The sequence below is a fragment of the Felis catus genome, chromosome A1, assembly GCF_018350175.1.
Source record: "Felis catus isolate Fca126 chromosome A1, F.catus_Fca126_mat1.0, whole genome shotgun sequence".
In the NCBI taxonomy this organism is placed as follows: Eukaryota; Metazoa; Chordata; class Mammalia; order Carnivora; family Felidae; genus Felis; species Felis catus.
Genome location: NC_058368.1, coordinates 131,760,142 through 131,781,254, shown reverse-complemented (window position 1 = coordinate 131,781,254; position 21,113 = coordinate 131,760,142). Strand labels below are relative to the sequence as shown.

At 40.6% G+C, this 21,113-nt stretch overlaps 1 protein-coding gene across 1 annotated transcript; it reads right to left on the bottom strand.

The window, feature by feature from the left end:
• Positions 1-1,753: 1,753 nt before the first annotated feature.
• On the bottom strand, positions 1,754-20,663 carry SHISAL2B (shisa like 2B). The gene is made up of 3 exons (XM_003981030.6): positions 20,150-20,663; positions 15,714-15,871; positions 1,754-2,868 (listed from the first exon to the last, which is right to left on the bottom strand). The coding sequence occupies exons 1-3, from the start codon at positions 20,338-20,340 to the stop codon at positions 2,732-2,734; spliced, it is 486 nt and encodes a 161-aa protein (XP_003981079.1). The 5' UTR covers positions 20,341-20,663; the 3' UTR covers positions 1,754-2,731.
• Positions 20,664-21,113: the final 450 nt, after the last annotated feature.

Sequence of the window (21,113 nt, the reverse complement as noted above, 5' to 3'; positions counted from 1 at the left end):
CATAGCAAACGCTCTGCTAAGTACTGGGGATACAGAGATTAATAAGACTCACTTGCTTCACTGAAGGGGTTCATAGTTTAGTTGGTGGGAGAAACAACAGAACACATCAGTGTATAATAAATCCAGTGATTGACCTGAACATGCATTCATAAAAACACAGAAGGATACTTAGTCTGGAGAAGTGAGAAAAGGCTACCTAAAGAAATGATGCCTGACTTGGATTTTGATGGAGACTGAAGATAGAACTCATGACAGTTACAGACGAGTGGGTACTATGAACAAAGATCACAGTAAAAAAAAACTTGAGTTGTGTGTGTGTCAAGAATTACAAGCATTATGTAAGGCGGGATGTGGTAAGAATTGAGACTACCATTCTAGGTTCTCAGGAACAAGAGAACGAAGTCTTATGTTCCGTGTTTGGAAGCTTGAACTTTAATCTGTAAGCAGTGAGACACCATGAGAGAGTTTTAAGGAAAGATATGGCCTTTATTGGGGTTTGGTTTCATCCACTTCGAAATCCTATTAAACAATTTTTTTCAAAGATGAAATTGCTCTCATAAGAAGACCGCATAGAAAATAATTTGAGCCTCTTATGTCCTGTTATTTCTACTCTTCTTCTAGACCCACTTTTCTTTCTAAGATTTGATTATTACCAAAAATTCCAGTGACTTAAGTCTTCTAAAAACACATAAAGCTACTGTGTTCTTTATCAGACACGTCCCCAGAATTCCATGCATAAGTACATACTTTGAAATGTGTTTTACATTTTTAGATTATTTGTGACTGATTTAAATTCTGTCACTAGGTTAGTGACACCCAAATAAATCATCTAAAGTATATTTTTCATTGTATAGACTCGGCTGTGATTTGATAAGACGTCTTGCTTAATATTTTGTCTCAATGTGTGAAGCACCAACTGCTTCAAAGCAACAGAGACACATACCAATTGGTCCACTGGTTGAGCCCTGTGGCTCTCCCTCAGGTGACCTGGCTTGGCAGGGACTATAACTAGTACCAGTGCTGAGATTCAATCTCCCTGGGCAGTTGGCAACCAAGGAGAGTACGCTTCTTAAGCCAGCACAATTGTAATCACACAAAACCCAGGGTCTTCTGACCATCATTTGTTGCCTCCCAACTTTTTTAAAAATGTGCAGAATGGCAGAGAATTGGGATGCCTTTCCAGGGGCACAACTCAGGACACATCCAGCCACGGCCAGCTCCTGTATGTCTCGCAGGTTAAGAGGAGTTTGGGAGACCGTGAGCATTGTGCTGGCCTTGACCAATTTGTCTGCTTCTTGTTTCATTCATGGCTTCTGCGTTTGCCCTTGAACAACAAAAGTAGAACTGTACCCCTGCCTTAACTAAACTTTCTCAGCCTAGGTTTTTACTTGAGGCAACATCTATAGTACTATAATTATTATCTGTGTATCAAGATAGCCAAAATGAAATCAACATAGGCAGCAGATGTGTCAATAATGACCTGGAACTATGTTCTCAGTATAGCCCCATGTAGCTATTTAAATTTGGATTAATTAAATAAAATAAAAGGTATCCTTCATTTGCTCTAGAGACATCTTACGTGCCCAGTTGCCACAGGTGACTGGTGGCTACTATGAGCAGGGCAGACACAGAAGAACATTTCCATCATCACAGAAACTTCTGCTGCACAGTGCTGGTCCAGAAGATATCCCCAGTTCTTGGTAAAACTTTTGACAGCCTAATTGTCCCAAGTTTCTAACCCTTAGCCTTGCATGCCCAAGTGCAATAGGGCTTTGCTTTTTTTTTTTTTTCCCCCTCTCAGACCAGAGAAGCTGTGTCTGACACACTGAGAAAGGCTAGTCTTCCAACTCCATAACTTTACACCGCACAGTACATGTGTTCAGCAGAGCCAGCTGCAAATTAATCCTTTTTTCTTAGTGCATTCCTTCAGACACCCAGGCCTGTGTTCTTACAATAGAAATCATACTTATGCGTAAAAAAATCTTTTAAGACAATTGTAATTTGCAGAAACTGTAGTTTTATTTCTAGATGTCTATGTGGTATTATTGCACTAGCTCAGGTGGAACCAGAGGACTTGTGTGTTTGATAACTTTCATTATAGAAGTTCCTTAGGAACTCTATCAGTGAAGGATTCGTGTTACAGTTATCCCTTGGTAAGCTGAAAATATTTATTATTAAGATCATATATTGTGACATACTCTGTTCTCGAATGTTAGATTTTATAAAAGCAATACATTCATTGTGCGCCCCACAAACCCTCTGAAAAAGGCAAGGGGTTCATGTCTAAGAGACTTAAAAACATGCCACCTCTATTTTACAAGACCATTCCCTCCGAGATTTACGTATCCAGTACCGTCTCATGAAACGAACTGCCGCTAAGTATCCAAAGACTTGTGTAATGTTGCTAATGTGACATAAATTTCCCATTGTTCCACACTGGCATAGGTTTGCTTGTCTTTGTTATCTTAAGTTCCTTAATTTCTCCAGAAGTGTTAGCATAATTTCATGTACTGCAGGAACATCTTAATTAGCAAATAAAAGTAAACTTCTCTGCACATGATCAGAAACCTTAGTGGGTTTTTAATAAATTAACTGAAAAATCAAAAGCGCAGCTGCGTCTTGCTTTGTGCATGATGACTTTTTGAGAAGTATTATTACGAACTGTATTTGAAATGCATTCTTTATTTTTATTTGCTCTGTCCCTCCAGTGAGCTTTTACAGCACAGGCTTTTTAATAATACACAGTGCTGATTTGTGTCGTCTCCATCGGTGGCTCTTGATTCATGTCATCAGCTTCATAGGATGTTTCCATTGTCGAATTTGATGCTGCATTTGAATTGGGGGCATTGGCTTTCCTGTTTGGGTTGCCTGCACAACACAAAATGAAATAATTACTTGGAATTATGACATAAAATTTGGCTTTTTAAAATGTGTGCTTGGAAAATACATTTTGTAGCAATATTGAAGCTATGTCTTGAAAACACTAGGTGGATGGGTGAGAACCGAATCATTTCAAAGCTGCTTCTGAGCATTTCCTTCTGAAAGTCAAATTAGGGAAATATTCAGTGAAAGAAGAATTTCATTTCCGCGCTTATCTTTCTTCCTCTGTGTTTCCATGGAGGAAATTACACATTTGAGAAGAAGGCAACAATTTCTGGGTTGCTTAATAAAAGTGTGACTATCCCTCTGCATAAAGTGAACAAAACTGTACTAAAGCTAATCATAATAATTTGCACCACTCTTAAGGCTTTGCTATCATAATCAATTTAGATGTAATCTTTAAAAAGAACACATTTGTGCCACAATCTCATTCACTCATTTTGTGTCAATATCAATCCAAAATGTACAAGGGTAGAGGAATATAGACCTCTGATCATCACAAAAACTGAAGCTGATAGCAAAGAAATGGATTATTTTCCAAAAATGATTGTTAGAAAAGTAGCTGTATCATATAGTTAACCAAAATGTGCAAATTTAAATAATGTATGAATATGTAGAAGTAGTAGATAAATCCCAGATGTCACTAATGCCCTCCTGTTGCTGAATCCCCAGCCCAGTTCATAGTCCACATCTTATCTGACCGGCCAGCAGCATTTTCTTTCCTTGGCCTCCAGGATACCACCCTGGACTCACCTCCTCTGTCTGTATTGCTCCTTCTCGGCCTTTTGTTGGTCCCTTTTCTTCTCCCAGGTCTCTTAGGTGTGCCTCAGGGCTCAGCTTATGGGTACCTATCACTGTCTCCCTCCCTAATTAGTCTCATTTGGAAAAATCTGCTCTAAACTTCCCTAAGAGGAAGCAGGACCCACTGGCCAAAAGGTTCCACTCTTAGAAACAGCCACTTCCTCTACTTTTCACCACTTAACGTGAAGTCTAAGCCTCAGTTTTCAGCCTGGCTCTTCCTATTTATAAGTAATTGTATAGACTGCCTTCCAGGCCCCATCCAAATATCCCCCATATAGGTTGATTGCAGAGTTCACCACTTATAGGGCAGTATTATTTACAAGTTGTGAAGAATGATGTCTCACTCCAGCTCCCAGATCATGCCCCTAGAACTGAAACGTGGATGATATTGTCCTCTCAGCTAATATTAAAAGTACCGGAAGTTTAAAGTACAGGGCCTAAAATTGATCAATAGATGGCTTTATGTCATTACTTCTGAAGCTTTTGGGTGGTAAAATAAATTAATGTTCTACTTCTAAACATTCAGTCGTAATGTTTCGGCCATATGATTTGATTTTTAAGTTGATTTGTTGTAGGCGCAACATTTTCTAGCCTGGTAAGGAGCTCTGTGCCCAATCAGGAATCGAAGCTGTTAAATGAGCAGGGAAGGTTGCTTGAAAATCTAAGAAACCGATAAATTTGACTTGACTATTACTTGCAAAGTGGGGCTTCAAAAAATACTAGATGAAAATTTAACTACTAAGTACTTAAGTAATGGAATTTATTCTCTAAGGGGGGTGTTGAAACTTTTCCTCATATAACATTTGAAAAACAGAATATTTGTAGTTTCATTTTTCATTTGCGTGGTCCTATTTGAATCTTCAGGATTCTCCCAGGTAAAGATAAAAGATCAAGGACGTAAGACGTAAATTAGCTTCATATTACCTGGGTGGCTTCTGTACCTTACGTAGGCATTTCTTTAAATGTAATCTAAAATTGTAATATTTTATTGGAGTTGCTGGAAGTGTGAAGTGAATGTCGCTTAACTCCAGTCCTTCACGTTTCCTAGGCTTTTTACATACTTCTATTAATAATATTTCAGAAAGATTTTCAAGGTGTTTTTATCTACCTTATCACACAGTTTTTGTTTTTGTCTTTTTTTTAGGGGAAATAAGTTCACAGTTATTTCCTAACTTAAGGGTTCTATCTAAGAACCCCTTTGTCTGGGGTTCTCTGTAAGTCATCTCCGTTCCGACAGCTCTAGTTTCCATTATGTATCTTCTGGCCACCATTGAAAAAGTTTATCTAACCTGTCTACTCCCCTCGGAGATTTAATGGCTTGCAAAATAAATTCCGGTGTTACAGATTTTTCTTCATCTAGGACTTGTAAAGGTACCCATTCTCCAGCCCTGACTCCTTATTTCCTCAGCTTCTGGATCCTCCTAAGCAGTGTAGGTACAAAGACTGTTTCTTAGATTGGCGTCTTAAGGCAAGGCACTTACCCTCACAGAAGCAATTTGCTTCACAAACAAAAGGTTTATTACAAACACCATACCAATATTCTTTGAAGCAGGAACTTTGATACCCAAGTTAACCCTGATGTTCACTCTCTTCCCCCAAAGATGCTTTCAATGTGTGTCGTTCCAGTAAGTTAGAATAACTAGACACAGAGAAAAACAACTGCAGTGAGTAGCTGCAGTGATAACAGAATCCAGCTAGTTACATCTCTTTGGAATCGTTTTAGAGGAGAATGTGGGAAATCCTCGGCAACCTCCTTTTCCTAGTTTTGCTTTGATAAATAGAGGCTAATTTCTGAACCAACAAAGTAGGGATAAAATCAGCTACCTTTTTTTCTGTCCCAGGGTTACAACATGGATTCGATTTTCAATAAGTAATCTGTAAATCCATTGAGCTTACAAATTGAGGGATTTGTTACAGATAAAAGGTTTTTCTTATTTAATTCCTCCTTTTCTTTACTGAGTGCAGACTGTGAAGCTCCAACATGTCTGTTCTTTCGTGGGTTGACATTAGTTGTCCTTCCTGCTGTTCGTGTCCCATTTTAATTAGTGTGTATGTGTGTGTGTGTGTGTGTGTGTGTGTGTGGTCATCCCATGTAAATCCTAACCTTCCTTTAAGGCTCTACTTCTCAGACTAGCATTTAAATTAAAGCTTTGACCTTTACCAAAATTCATATCCAATTCATCAATCTTTCCACGTACCCTCATCAGAAACTACGCCAATCTATTTCTTCTGGTAACAGTTAAATTGTGCATTCATTTTCAGATTCATTCCTCAGGAATCCATTTATCTTGCAACTCTTCTATGAACTCTGCCCTTGCCTGCCATTTCAAAATATCAAAAGAATGCTGGGGACCCCCTCAGGTCTTCATCCCTTGGCTCTCTGGTAGAATCCTAATTAAGTTTTTCTGCAGCTATCTGCCTACGGCCCCCTAGCTCCTGTGTCGCTGTTCTCAGTCCTTCTAGTTCCTAATTAGCGGCTCACTTTATTACTAAGTGGAAAATCTACACATCCCACTCATCCCACGGCTCCTCCTAGTGAAAACATGCAGCCTTAAATCTGCACCCTGAGTGTTTTTGATTTGCAAGAGGATGTTTTCCCTTCTGACCGAATCTGAAGCATAGGGCTGAATCTGAAGTTAATGGTGAGGTGGGCAAAACTTGCCTAGTGACCTCCTGATCGATTGTCCTTTCCTGCCACCAATGCCCTGCTTCTCCTCAAGGATGAATCGGTATCTCCAGCAAATACAGTTAAATATGCACTGTAAAAGTTAGAATCTTTTACACCTGGGCATCTGGGTGGTTCAGTCGGTTAAGCATCTGACTCTTGGTTTCGACCCAGGTCATGACCTCACGGTTCGTGAGTTCGAGCCCCACATTGGAGTCTGCGCTGACAGGGTGGACTCTACTTGAGATTCTCTTTCTCCTGCTCTCTCTGCCCTTCCCCTGCTTGCTCGCTCTCTCTCTCTCAGATAAGTAAATAAACATTAAAAAAAGAAAGCTAGAATCTCAGACTTGCCCTTTTGCTTTGCCCCTCCATCAATGAGTGAAGGCAGTTCTATCCAGAAATGTTTTTTCCTGTCCTATTTTTTTTTCCACAATGGACCTTTCCCCCCTCTTTTTCTTTTCTGCATTATTAAATTTTGCCAACCATTGATGACTAACATAACTCACAAATAAATTTAGCTGATATTTAAAATCCGTTAAATGAAATTTTCATGAATGACTGGCTTCTATTTTGTTTATTGGTTCCAACATTAGTCAAGATTGCCTAACCTTGAGCCCTGGGGAGGACCCACAAATGCTAAATGTGGCAGTAGCTGTGCTGAGGAATGTGGTTTTCTACATTCTAGGAACAAAAGCAGTCATAGGACATTACAGGCTTATTATTTTAAGTAGAAAGGTCCCTTTAGGAGACACGGCATCTTTTTCTGCCATTGAGTTCAAATTAGCCCATCTTCTACTAAAATCTCAATGAGTTCTGAAAGCCTTTCTGAAACAAAGAATGGTGTTACAAAATAATTTGGTATCCTAATTAATAAGAGTTTTGAGCAGAATTTTGTTGAAGGGGAGTTAAGACTACAAAGAAAAATAGCTCCCAAAGTTATCTATAAATTTAGTACAAGGGCATCTGGGTGGTTCAGTCAGTTGAGTGTCTAACTCTTGATTTCAGCTCAGGTCATAATCTCACGGTTCATGGAACCGAGCCCCATGTTGGGCTCTGTGCTGACAGCACAGAGCCTCCTTGGGATTCTCTCTCTCCCTCTCTCTCTGCCCCTCCCCCTGCTCCTAACATGCTCTCTTTCTCTCTCTCTCAAAAATAAATAAACTTAAAAAAAATTACAACATCCCTCAAAATACCACTTGATTTTTAAAAGTTTGACAATGTTGGGGTGCACCTGGGTGGCTCAGTTGGTTAAGCATCTGACTCTTGGTTTCTGCTCAGGTTATGATGTCACAGTTTGTGAGTTCAAGTCCCAGAGTTGGGCTCTGCACTGACAGCTTGGAGCCTGCTTGGAATTCTCTCTCTCTCTCTCTCTGTCTCTCTCCCTCTCGGTCCCTCTCCCATTCTCTTTCTCTCTCTCTCTCTCAAAATAAATAAACTTAAAAAAAATTTAGCAGTGTGATTCAACATTACCAGAGTAGCCAAGAAACTTTGATGAAGAAGCATGTTGGGAGGGAGGAGAAAGGCTTGCTTGGTCAGATATTAAAATAAAACTGTATCATTACAATAACTTTTAAGGTGTATCATTAGCTTAAGAATAACCAGATTGATAAATTTAACAGAGCAGAAAGTCTAAAAACAGATCACAGTATATATAAGAATTCAGCTTATGACATTTTATTTTTTAAGTTTATTTATTTAGAAAGAGTTGGGGAGGGACAGAGAGAGAGAGGGAGAGAGAGAATCACAAACAGGCTCCATGCTGTCATCGCAGAGCCTCACATGGGACTTGATCCCACGAACTGCAAGATGGTGACCTGAGCCAAAATCAAGTCAGCTGCTCAACCAAGTGAGTCACCCAGTACCCCCAGTTTATGACATTTCAAATTGGCAAGAGAAAGATGGATTATCCAATAAACATTTGGACAATTGGCTCATTATTTGCAAAATAAAAAGGCAGATACTTACCTCATACTTTACACCAAAACTAAAATTCCAGGATTATTAAAAATTTAAATGTAGAAACAAATGAATAAATGTATTAGAAGAAAATACAGTTGCATATCTTTATATCTTATAGTGGCGGTGAGAAGTTTATTTTTTTTTAGATTTTTAAAAATGTTATTATTTTGCAAGTAATCTCTATACCCAACATGGGGCTCAAACTCACAACCCTAAGAACAAGAGTACAATGCTGTACTGACTGAGCCTGCCAGGTGTCCCCAGAGGTGAGAACTTTGTAAGTATGAAACTAAAGGGAGACATTACAAAAGGAAAAACTTCTATAAATGAAAACTTGTCACACACAAAATTACAAGGGAAACAACTGTGAAAACATTTGTAATGTATTTGTAAAAGAGTTTAGTTACTGTGTGTAAAGTTCTTATAAAGCAGTGAAAAATGTACATTCCCATGGAAAACATGCTTATGAGCAACAATATGCCACAAAAGAAATGACAGGGGCACCTGGCTGGCTCCATCAGAAAAGCCATGTGACTCTTGGTCTCAAGGTCATGAGTTCAAGCCCCACACTGAAGGTGTAGAGATTACTTTAAAAACCCTTTTAAAAAAAGAAAGAATGTCAAACACTAAAATGTCCATTCTCACTCCTAATTAGATAAAAACATTGTATTATTTTTTCAATGAAATTAGTAAAATGTGTATCTTTTGAAATAATAATACACATGAAATAGTACTTTTCTGTACAGCAGTTAGGAACTTGTATCCACAGCTTTCAATATGTGTCCAGCCTTTGGTCAGCAACCCCACTCTCAAGGATTTATGCTAAGAAAATACTTAGGGGCACCTGGGTGTCTTAGTCCATTGGGCGACCGACTTCGGCTCAGGTCATGATCTCATGGTCTGTGTGTTCGAGCCCTGCATTGGGCTCTGTGCTGACAGCTCAGAGCCTGGAGCCTGCTTCAGATTCTGTGTCTCCCTCTCTCTCCTCCTCCCCCCATGTGCTATCAAAAATAAATAAACATTTAAAAAAAAAGAAAAAGAAAAAGAAAACACTTGGATGTTCAATTTATGTGTGTAATGAAAAAAAATGGAAGCTAGTTCAAAGTCAATAATGAAGTATGATACACTCAGATTTTGGTTTCTAAATACTGTTCCTAACAAAATGAATCAGGCTTTTTTGGAGAAATAAAAGATTCCAGGGCTGGAACAGGAGTACAGGCTGCCCTGGAACATTTTGTGACAGAAGGCAAAAAAGTGCTCAAAAAATTATGGATACATTTCAAAAGGACAAAGGACCCAATTTAAAGGGGCTCCTGGAGGCCAAATCTGAGACAATGTAAGGATCAGAGTAACTAATGACAGTAATAGAATATTTTAAAATAAAGGATTTGAGTCCATACTGATCTTAACAATTACATGAATGGGTAAATAAATAGGGGAGGAGGGAGAGTTCTTCCTTGCAGGAGAATAACAACTAACCAATGTCAAAGGAATAAGAATGATGGGGTCAGAAAATCACCATTTTGCAATTATTGTAATAATCTGAAATTATTTTGAAATTTTGAATGAAAAAATTCAGTCAAGAACCATCTATGAGTGGATAAAAGTTTGAGGAAGAACAGAACATTTTCAGTCTCTAGGTACCTCCCCACAAAGTACTTAGTAATTAAAAGGGAAAAATAGTGACTTTATAATGTATTAATCCAGCAAATACAACCTTAACCAATGAATCAAAGTTAGCATCACTCATAATGGGACAAACGAATGTTATGTGATGCCCTGATATGACGCCCTGGGAATATGACTTCTGTGGTATTCCTGTTGAAATGTATTATCTCTCTCCAATCATGAGAAAATACCAGATAAATTGAAAGGTAGTGTACAGGATAACTGGCTTTTTCTTTTCTTTTCTTTTTTTAATGTTTATTTTCGAGAGAGAGAGAGAGAGAGAGAGTGCGTGCAGGGGAGGGGCAGAGAGAGACACACAGAGAATCCGAAGCAGACTCCAGGCTCAGCTGACAGCACAGAGCCCCATGCAGGGCTCAAACCCATGAATTGTGAGATCATGACCTGAGCTGAAGTCAGACGCTCAACCGACTGAGCCACCCAGATGCCCTGGCTTTTGCTTTCAAAAATGTCAAGATCATGAAAGACAATGGTTGAAGACTGAAGGAGGCTAAAGAAACTAATTACAAGATAGATCCTAGATAAGAAAAGCATAGCTATTAAGGATGTTGGCAAAACTTGAATATGAGTTGCAGATTAGATAATATTACTGTATTGATGTTACATTTCCTGAGTTTGATAAACATACTCTCACTACATAAGAAAGAATCCTGTTCTTAGGAAATACTTAACGAAATGCTTACGGTTAAAAGGAATGATATCTGCAAATTATTCTCAAATGGCTCGGAAAATATGCATTCAGAGAAAATCAGTGATAAAGAAAATAAGGCAAAATAGTAACATTAAGTAAATCCGAGGAAAGGTATACAACCTTCTCTATACTTTTCCTGTGATTTTTCTGGAAGTGTGAAATTATATCAAAATAAAAGAATAAAAAATCATAGCCCTCCACCAGGATTTTAAAATGGAACTACTGAAACTGATGGCAAAGGTATTTATGTATTGGCAAAGATGTCACTATTGTTCAGTGAAAACAAATAGCATAAGACTCATTCTCCACCATTTTGTCATGTACGTGGATCTATAGATGGGTACAAAAAAATCCTGAAAGATACTCAACACGGTGTTAGTGACGCTTATCTCTGTGTGATGGAATCATGGAAGACACTGTGTGTTTCTCTATATTTTCTAGTTTTCCTTCAATGAAAGTGATCTGAAAGAAAGGTTTTGTTTCCAGGTGAGTCATCTAAGAAGAAGAAATATAGCAGACCATTCTGAGCCAGTCCGAGCCATATTTCTCTCACAGGCAGAAAAAACAATTATATGATCTTCACATGTGCCCTCTCAGTATTCCATATGTAATTTATGTTTTTCTTCTAGACCACTGTGCCTAACTAATGATTTGCTCACTCTTTTTCAATTAAATCGCCTGCCTTTACAAAAGAGACCACCGGATACAGCCTTGGAGCTGTCTGTTGTCTCTAAACATTATTTTTTATGTGCCAAGCCACTCTGCGAACATCTGCCCTTTTAATTTCCATCCAAAACTCTGCTTCCAACGACCTCTCTTCTCAGGCCTCCACCCACCTCCGCAACCCAAGAGTATCAGTGGAAACTCAAACTGCAGGATGGATGTGCTTACTCTTTCTGAAGCAACGATTTTCTTCAGCTATGAGAATAAGAAGGGGTTATTATTAGAGTAGAACAACCTGTGGCATTCAGCCAAGTTGGAAAATCCCATAAATTTTAAAAATAAATATGAGAACTTAAAATAATTGCAAGCTCACAGGCCTAAGGCAAGCCTTTCCACGCCAGCCGCTGGAATTCTGGAGGTACACGTTCCCCTCTACTCTACCTTTAAGGATTCTCCAGCGGAAAAGTTTGAGAAGCAGGGATCTAGAAGATTCACCCCTTTAATTGCTTCTCTATTAGCCATTAATTCTTTCCCATCTTAGGAAATGAGCCCTCGCCCTCAACGTGTCTACTCAGAAAGATGCCCTTCACACAGCCATCTTCTCAGAACTGTACATCTCCTACAGTGCACCTGAAAAGCAACGGGATTCTCTTCAACACTGGCATCTGAAACACACATAACTCAAAACACACACACACAAAGAGAAGGAAATGATTATGGGACACAATTTAAAGGGCAATCAATTTCTTAGCAATAGTACCTCTGCACAAAGTGAGCCCTGGAGGTAGCCCAATTATTCTCTACAGTCACTACCACAGACCTGTTTTCTTCAGGATCAATTCAAGAGGTATAAAGCCTTACATTGTATACATTAAAAAGAATAAAACCCAATAAAATAAAGACACACCAAGGAAAAATCTTGACGAAATAGCCTAAGATTAGACTCTTTTAGACTCAGATTATTGTCACTTACAGAAACAAAAAAGTCCAGTGCCCTGAGCCGGTTTTAGAATGTGCACAAAAACATTATTCCCTGTAGGTCATTCAAATTGCCTGTAATGAAAACAGTCTCAATTATAAAAACTAACCTAAAATAATAGGAGATTGACTCGTAACAACAGATAGTTTTGAAAGAGAAGAGTGGTAACTAATGAAACAGATTTCCTCCCATGTAATGTTTACGGATTTGATTATTATGCAAATATCTTATGTTCCTAAACTTTAAGGCATTCCTTAAATGGAATAAAGATTTGTTTTTTTCATAGCTAGAACATGGTAATGTATTCCTAGGTGGGAGAATCACTGGAATAGCTTGCATATTTAACAACAGCACCACAGTGTTTTTAAATGATCACTTTAAAGGGTCCCTTTCAAATAGAAACCATTTTCTCTCCCTATTTCAGTGACATTTGGATTACCTAGTTTGTTTTGGGCTCTCCTCTATGTCTGATTTGGTTAAAATCAACCCAAGGGACCAAAAATCCCCTCTTTTGAAAGCAGCAGGATGGCAGGGATCATATAAAACCCTGCCTTGTCAATAGCAAGCACTCAGGAAAGGAGTACTGAATTAATTTGCTGGCGTGATAAACATGATGTTTTTGAGAGGGGCAGAGTGGGGACATTTCGATGTGAGAAAGCAACTTCATCTAACTACCTGAGGAGTGCATTAATGGATCTCCTTAGCTAAACAGCAATAAGACTACAAGACTTCAGTCCACAAGCCAACTAATTCTGTTGCTGGGTTCTCAGAGCCAACATGAAGTAATATTTTGGAGCAGTCCCTGAAAGAAATCACGAAGAAGAACCAATTCCTACTTAGCACAATACATTGCATACAGCAGACATTCAATAAATGTTGATGACTCTAAAGGTGCCAATAAAGATGCTCCTTTCATCACCTACTATAAAGGTGCCATTCGGGGCGCTTGGGTGGCTCAGTCTGTTAAGTGCCCAACTTCAGCTCAGGTCATGATCTCATCACTCATGAGTTTAAGCCTCCTTGTCGGGCTCTGTGCTGACAGCTCAGAGCCTGGAGCCTGTTTCGATTCTGTGTCTCCCTCTCTCTTTGCCCTTCTCCTGCTCACACCCTTGTCACTTTCTCTCAAAAATAAATAAACCTTAAAAAAACTTTTTAAAAATATAAATAAATAAATAAATAAATAAATAAATAAATAAAAGTGTCATTCCACTCCAGTCAATTCATTCAACAAACACGTGTTAAGTGTTGTAGGCACTAGGGTTATAGTAGTGAGGAAATAAGGTGAAAATTATTACTTTCCTGGAACTTACTTTCCAGTTGAAGTGGAGAAAAGTTAGACTAAAATGTATGGTATATTAGTGCTAAATGCTTAGGAGAAAGACAAAGCAGGAAGGAAGTTGGAAAGGTTGAAGAGGAGTTAAGAAGACAGATATGCGTTGAAAAAAAAAATTAAAAAAAAAAAAAAGAAGGCAGATATGGTGATCAGGGAAGAACTCCCTAGAAAGGTGACTTGTAGTAAAGATTTAAAGAAAGTGCAAGAGCAAGTCCCATGGATATCTGAGGGAAAAGAAAAGCCTTCTGGACAATGGTGACATTGTATGCGAAGGCCCTGGGGCAGAGGAATTTCAAGCAATAGCAAAGAGGCCAATGTGGCTGTGCACAGGAGAAGTGAAATGTGGGTGGAGAGGGACACCACCAAAGCCCTGGCCGGTCACAGTTAAGACAACTGTTTGTATCAAGAGAGATGGGAAGTGATTAGGGTTTTGAGCAGAGGAGTGATATGACCTGACTTAGGTTTTAACAAGCTCACTCTGGCTGCTCTGTGGAGAGTAGACAGCAGGGGAGTCCAGGGCTTAGCTGGGAAGAGGACCTATTTGTTTTAAAATGCAGAGTCTGGAGTTTGTGGGTTTTCAGGAGCTCCCTAGGTGATTCTTATGCACCGGCAAACTTAAAGACTTCTACTTTAAATTACCTAAGCACTTGAGACAAAAAAAATGATTTTATGACCTGATTATTGGGTGATCACTAATCCAATACTTCATTTTGCCTGTGGAGGAACAGGATCTAAGCCATTGGACTAAATTCAACGAACAACCTGTCTATTCTGCCACACAGTTCCAAACAGTGCTTCAGAAAAAGAACTGCAAAGGGACGTTGGCCTCTTGCTCTGTGATGCAGGGCACCCTCTGAGAGAGATCTCTAGGAGAATGAAAGTAGAGCTAATGCAATCATTTAGTGACAGCGTATTTGATCAAGTCGCAGAGCATGTACTCCATACATTTCAGGATTCAGCTAAAATAGAGCATCTGAGCAGAGGATTTTCCAAGATTTTTTAAAGTAAATGTTTTCATTCTCTTTTTAAATAGAAGTTAGTGAGCACTTCTGTCTCATTCTAAATATATATGTACATATATATGCATATATATCCTATTTATATGTTCTAAATTTTTATTAGAATACATTCTAAACATATATATCAAAATTTATGATTGCTATATTTTTTAATGTTTATTTATTTTTGAGAGAGAGAGAGACCACAAATGGACAGAATCTGAAGCAGGCTCGAGGCCATGAACTATGAGATCATGGTGTGAGCCAAAGTCGGACAATCAACCGACTGAGCCACTCAGGTACCCCTATGATTACTACTTTTTAAATACACTAATAGAAATGTATATTCACAAAAATTATATCAGTTCTTTCTGATTGAATTTTATAATGCAAACAATTAGCATCTGTGTGGCACTTTATAATTGAGATAGTTAGACCCGTTTCCACAAACTATACATAAAAATTTCTTTCTACTTTATAGTCATTCTATCCACACACACACATACACACATGTGTATCTTAGTTCGTAGCCTATTCAAGAACAAAGACTGTCTTCTATTTATTTTTCTATTCCTTTGTGTGCCTCTGACGTATTTTATATGCCTCTTCCTAATTCTGCACACCACAGGCACCCTGGTAAATGCTTAACTGACCACTGACTAACCAGTCTGGAGCAACCCAACCCTAAGAATTAATTATCGCATTTTTTGTTCCTCTTTTTGACTTCTGTGGCTCTATCAAAAACAAAATGTAAAATCTCCAAGGGGATAAAACCTTCATAACTGAATGAGACTTAACTATAGTAGAGTGGATTTGTTGGGCCAGTGTATTCTTGTTCATGAGAACATTTACATCCTGCCACACTTTTTCCTTTGGCACAGTTTCTTGAAGATAGGGCATCATTAAGGTCTAATTTCATGTGAATTTTTATAAAGGCATGTAATAAATTGAGTTTTTAAGAAGCATTCATTGTTAATGGCATGATCTGTTACCGAGGTCCAGGTTATTCTTTTGAATAGAGCGCAGGTAATTGGCTACAAATAATGGACAGTGATTACCTTCTTGAGTGGTAGAAGCCTCTAGGTGTTGAAGTTTAAGGCCAGTGTCTAATCTTCGGGGCTTTGTATACAGAAATAAGTAGCAAAGGACACAGACGCTGATGACAAAGGCAAGTAGAACAAGGGCAGCAGTTCCCAGGCCAACCAGGGCACCGATGCTGAAGAAAACAGGAAAAACATGGGGACCGTCACACAAAATGGTTAACACATGCACTAAAGAGAAGGTTTGAATATGGTTAATTCTTGCCTCAGTCATTCCTAACCAAATTATATTTTAGTCTAAAGAGTAAAAATGTCCCCTTTTTCTTTCATCAAATTCTTAGATTTTCTCTTCCCGTTGATATGTTAACATAAGTATAGTATACCACGTGAATCCATATGACACATGAAAGGTCACATGATTCTTTAGGGCTAGTTCAAAAGTATCTCAAGCAATAAACCTTTCAATATATTTTAGGAGGAAAAATGGTGTTCAACAATAAAGACGAATAGAAAAATACTGACGTCCGCAAATTAGTGAAGCAAATGTTTACCGGAGATGTAGAACTTTCAGAGACACGTATGGAAGACAGCACTAATATATAAAACCACAACTCTTACAAAAGAGGAGAATGTTTAATGAGAGGAAAGCAGTATTTATGAAATCTATATCAAGTTCATGTTTAGCCTGAGTTTTTCCTTTCTGAACAAGCATAACACAGTGGCTTCTAGCATTAAGGAAGGAACCCTTGTGCTTTCCTCTAAAAATAAAGGGTATGTCTTATAATTTTCTCTGTACTAATTTTGTAATAATTCCTTCTAATACAATTATCTATAAGAGTAAGCATTTGAGAAATAGCAGTTTTCATAAACCTATGAACTTAATATTTTTAAACGGGGAAAGGAGCTTGGAAAAAACATCATCCTGAAAGACTCATAAGCAAAACATATGTACTTAACTTTCCTGAACCAGATGTTTGTCTGGGTACATAAGTATATACACAGAAAATGTTAAGTTGCTCAAGAGCACATACTTCTGTTGACCTTCCCATAGTGTTGGGCATACATATTGAAAGGGCTGATTAGAGTACTTAGCTTGTAGTAAATAGAAGTAAGTGATAGTAAATAGAAGCAAATAATAATTGACTGGTGGTTGATCCACTTTTAGTAACTGAAAAGCAATTATCATTGAAATGGTCATTGAAAAGTAGCAAAGAACACAGATGCTGATGACAAGGCAAGTAGAACAAGGACAGCTGTTCCCAGGCCAATGAAGATCTTTTTCTTCATTATATGCCTTGCTTGACTGCAGGCTTTCACTATTTGCTAGAGATGAGGCCCTGACAAGTTTGACACGTACCAAAGGGAGGGAAGGGAGAATGTGACCAGGGATGCTAGGTGTGTTAGGGCTCTGGAAAGGAGAATAGAATTAAAAAGTGAGGGGCTAAGCTCATCCCCTGTATCCTTGATTTTAGAAGATAAAACACCCCTGCAATTTAGAGATTGCCTCCTTGGCCATAGATACGGAGTTAGGCTCCCAAAGATGCTTGTGCTTAGGTTAGTAATGTCAGCCCAGTTCCCCTAACCTTGCACACAGTGAAAACTGGAAATTCTGTGGCTAGAGTCAGCACACAGCTGTATATCTTTATTTTAAGTTTTTATGTATTTATTTATTTGGAGAGAGAGGGTGAGAAAGCGAGAGAGGGTGAGGGCCAGAGAGAGGGAGAGAAAATCCCAATCAGGCTCTGTGCTTTCAGCACAGACACCAATGTGGGGCTCAATCTCCTGAGATCATGACCTGAGCTGAAACCAAGAGTCAGATGCTTAATGGCCTGAGCCACCCAGGCGCCCCTACAGTTGGATATTTAAATCAAAGTTTGCCCTCAGTTGGTGCACTCTCTTCCAAGGGTCAGGCTCCCTGGCTCTGGCAACTCCTCTTTCGGGTTTGTTTGCACCAAAGTTGACTTTTGTAGATTATACACGTCAGGGAGGGTTAGGACTATGCACAGACACGTGGGACCATAATCCACTTAATTAACATTATCTGCTGCACAAGGCAGCTGGGCTGCCAGACATCCAGAGAGATTCCTGAAATGAGAAGGCGGGTTATTAAAAAACAAGATCTTCAAAGTGAAAAAGTACTTCAGTCAATTTAAAAGTAACACTGTCAATTTAATTAAATTCAACATGCATGTCGTGAGCTTTTAATGCACACAGTTTAAAACACCAGCTGCATTACTGGAAGAAAAAAAAATGCTATTTTCTGCTTTCCATTACAATAAAGGAAGGTTCTTCGTTATCTTGACAAACAGTTTGTATCACAGTTCCACGTTATAGAAATGTTGCTTTATCTAGATAAAGATGGGACTCTAGGAATCTCGTACAGTATTCATTTTGACAAATACTTACTGAACTCATGCGTTGCCCTGTGCAATACGTATTGTCTTCCTAGGTCCTGAAGAAGGTTACCAAAGGAAACTCTAAGAGGGCAGGGACTTGTAAGGGGAGAAAAGATGGGAGTGGGCCGGACACAGAAAAGGGAGAATTCTACTTTCCCTGCAGAACGTTATGGCAGTTTGCTTTCCAGTCCCTGAGAGAGGGTCTGAGGCTGTCGTCACATTAACACTGCAGTCCTCCTGCTTCGTAACTTTGCTTACCTGGGAGTAGCTGTACTGGGCCTTTCTCCAGCAGCTGCAGAATCTCAGAACAAACGCTAGTGACTTCGGGAACAGTTTTTGCGATTGGACTATTTTAAATTAGGGTGGAGAACGAAGAATATGAGGGGAGTGCAGCTCTGAATTTTTACCTCCCCGTTGTGTTCTCAGAGCTCAAACGCTGACGAGAACCCCGGGTTTAACATTGCCAACTGATGCCATCAGCTGAAATGATTTTTATATTTTCTAGGAACTGAGCTACACTGTCCATTTTGTCCGTGCTGAATGAAGACCCCAGCAAGGTATTCATTCCTGGTGCCCTCATAAACCTTAGGAAGGTTTTCTATCCTCTGCTGCCCGTCACTTTGGGACTATTCAGGGATCTGAGAACCCCAGGAACTTTTCCACCTGAGTTTGACTTAAGAGTCGCCAGTCTCTCTTGGGGGTCTGCCACCATTATTAACACTTCCAGAAACTCAGAGCCAGGTTACTGTGTTATTTTCCAAAAGGCCAGATAATATGCCAAAGCAGTACTGATTACTTCTCCAAATACTAAGGCTAAGCTGTCATTTTCTGAGATTATGCCCCACTATGACACAACAATACAATGTTGTTAGATGAGCTTATCGGTAGGCGACCCCCGTTTTGAGATTTTTTTTTTTGAAACTTGCAATACGCTTAAAAAATCATTTTACTGCCTCGAGAAATAGCATTTATGGTCATTTGCTGTAGACTTGGCCTGTATGACAAATTCTGGATCATGCTAGAGAATTAGAGAAATAACACTCTTCCGGCTTACTAGCAGAGTCTCTCTCTTGTCAGGTATAAGCTAATTGGTTTGTGAGACACAAGTGAAGGTGGGTTTGGAGACATACATTCTCCAGGCAGAATGAAAGAATGGAGGTCAAAGGATGCAGTCTTTTGGAGTAGAAAGGGGGGGGGGGGTTTCACAATGAAGATATCTGCATAAAAACTAGGTGGAATAAGTAAAATTCCCATCACAGGAAACAGGCAAGAAAAACCCGACCTTAGAGAGTCTCTGGTCTTTCGAAGCAACGGCCAAGTCGCTCAGGCGTTAAGAAAGGGGTGCCCTGATAAGGTTCTACACAGGATGTATTATAGCAAGTAAAACTTTCCCTGTCTGTGGGTCTCCAGTTCGGTTCGGGGTCAGTGTCAGATTATCTGAAAAGAGCAAATTATAAAGTTCCAATAGCTTTACACACACACACACACACACACACACACACACACACACACCCCTTTTTGATTCCTTCTCACATTCAAAGAGACTTGAAGTATTCCAATCTTTGGTTAATACCTTAAAATGAGTCCCAGAGTAGCCCCCTTTCTAGTCAATTGCACCAAATGCCCAAACAAATCAAAAAGAAATGAAAACCGTAAGTTATCTGCGTATCTTCTCTCTGCCAGCAGGGCCTCCTGCCTGGGACCGGTCCCTGGCGGGGGTGAAGAGCGGGGTGAGCGGGACCAGCGGAGGCGGCACTGCGTGCGCCCTGGGCGCACGGTCCGCGCTCCTCCCGCGCGGGCCTCGCCGGGGCTCCAGGGCCCACTCACACTTCTAGAGCCCACAGCTGGACCCTCGCCGGACGGGGGCAGCACCGAGCGGGTCCCGGGTCCTGGGGGAGCTCCCAGCCGGGTGAGCTTTCTCCACAGGTCCCTCGCCTGCCCACGGAGGCTCCGTGTCCTTCCGGAGGACCCCGACCTGAACGGGCGACCCTCCCACTGCCCGGGTGGTCCTGCTCGTCGCCTCCCCAGAGCCCGCCGCCCGCCCCCCGCCCTGCCCACCTGAGGCTCCACATATAGCTGTGCTTGTAGGGGAAGTAGCTGCCCGGCTCACTACAGCAGTACTTGAGGTCGGCGAAGCCGCAGCAGTAGAGGAGGGCGGCCCCCTCGCCGCTCCGGGGACACTCGAAGGGCTCCACGAAGCTGTGGTTGAGGCTGTAGTAGCCCGAGCACACCCGGCTCGCCTCGCTCATCGCGGGAGGCTGCGGACAGGGGCACGTAAGACCCCCGATCTGCCCTCGGACCGCACGCGTCCCGCACCGCCTGGCCCGCGGACGCCCCTCGGCGCCGGCTCGTCTCCGGCGATCTGGGGTCTGTCGGGATGCGGGGCGTTCAGCCTTCGCGCGCCTCCTCTGCGCTCTCTCCTCCCCCTGTCCACATGGTGTCTGGTCGCTTTACTCGCGCTTCTCCCTCTCGCTAGTGAGTGGCCCTTTCATCTGCCGGTCTTCGACCCTGTACCTCTTCTCCCCTGTCCCTTCGTGGGCTTTCTTCACGCCCCCCTGACTCCCCCCTGCTTCCCCTCACTTCTTCGACAGCCCGCGGAGCTCAGTTGGCCCCACTCTATGCCAGAGATTTCATCCAAAGGAAGAGTGGAGGTGTCATATGTCTGCCATCTGGGCAGATGCAGCCCAAGTTGCCATTCTGTCTGCCCAAGGACAGGGCAGCTGGGTTCCAGGCAGACAGAGCAGGACCGGGGGAGCCTTTACCCCTCCTCGGCCACCGACCCAGGGAGCTGCATAGTGGGCAGAAACAAAAGTCACTCAGCTACCAGGGAGGAGGTGGTGGTCAGGCTTAATCTGTCTTCTCTGAGAAGCACACGTGAAATATTAAAATTTGGCAATTAAAAAAATAAAAGCCAGAGACAAAATTTTTCACCAACAATCTAGCCGTGCATTGTGTATTCTGTTAAACAGCCTACAAAGAGAAGAAGGGCAGGCAAGAGATTCAGGTAAAGACAGTGAGGAGT

Excerpts from the sequence above, each read along its gene's own strand:
- SHISAL2B (XM_003981030.6), bottom strand. The coding sequence starts at position 20,340 with ATGAGCGAGGCGAGCCGGGTGTGCTCGGGCTACTACAGCCTCAACCAC. Across the intron at positions 15,872-20,149 it reads AGCTATATGTGGAGCCTCAG|CATCGGTGCCCTGGTTGGCC; the intron begins GTGGGCAGGGCG and ends TGTTTTCTTCAG. Across the intron at positions 2,869-15,713 it reads GGCTTCTACCACTCAAGAAG|GCAACCCAAACAGGAAAGCC; the intron begins GTAATCACTGTC and ends TGTGTTGTGCAG.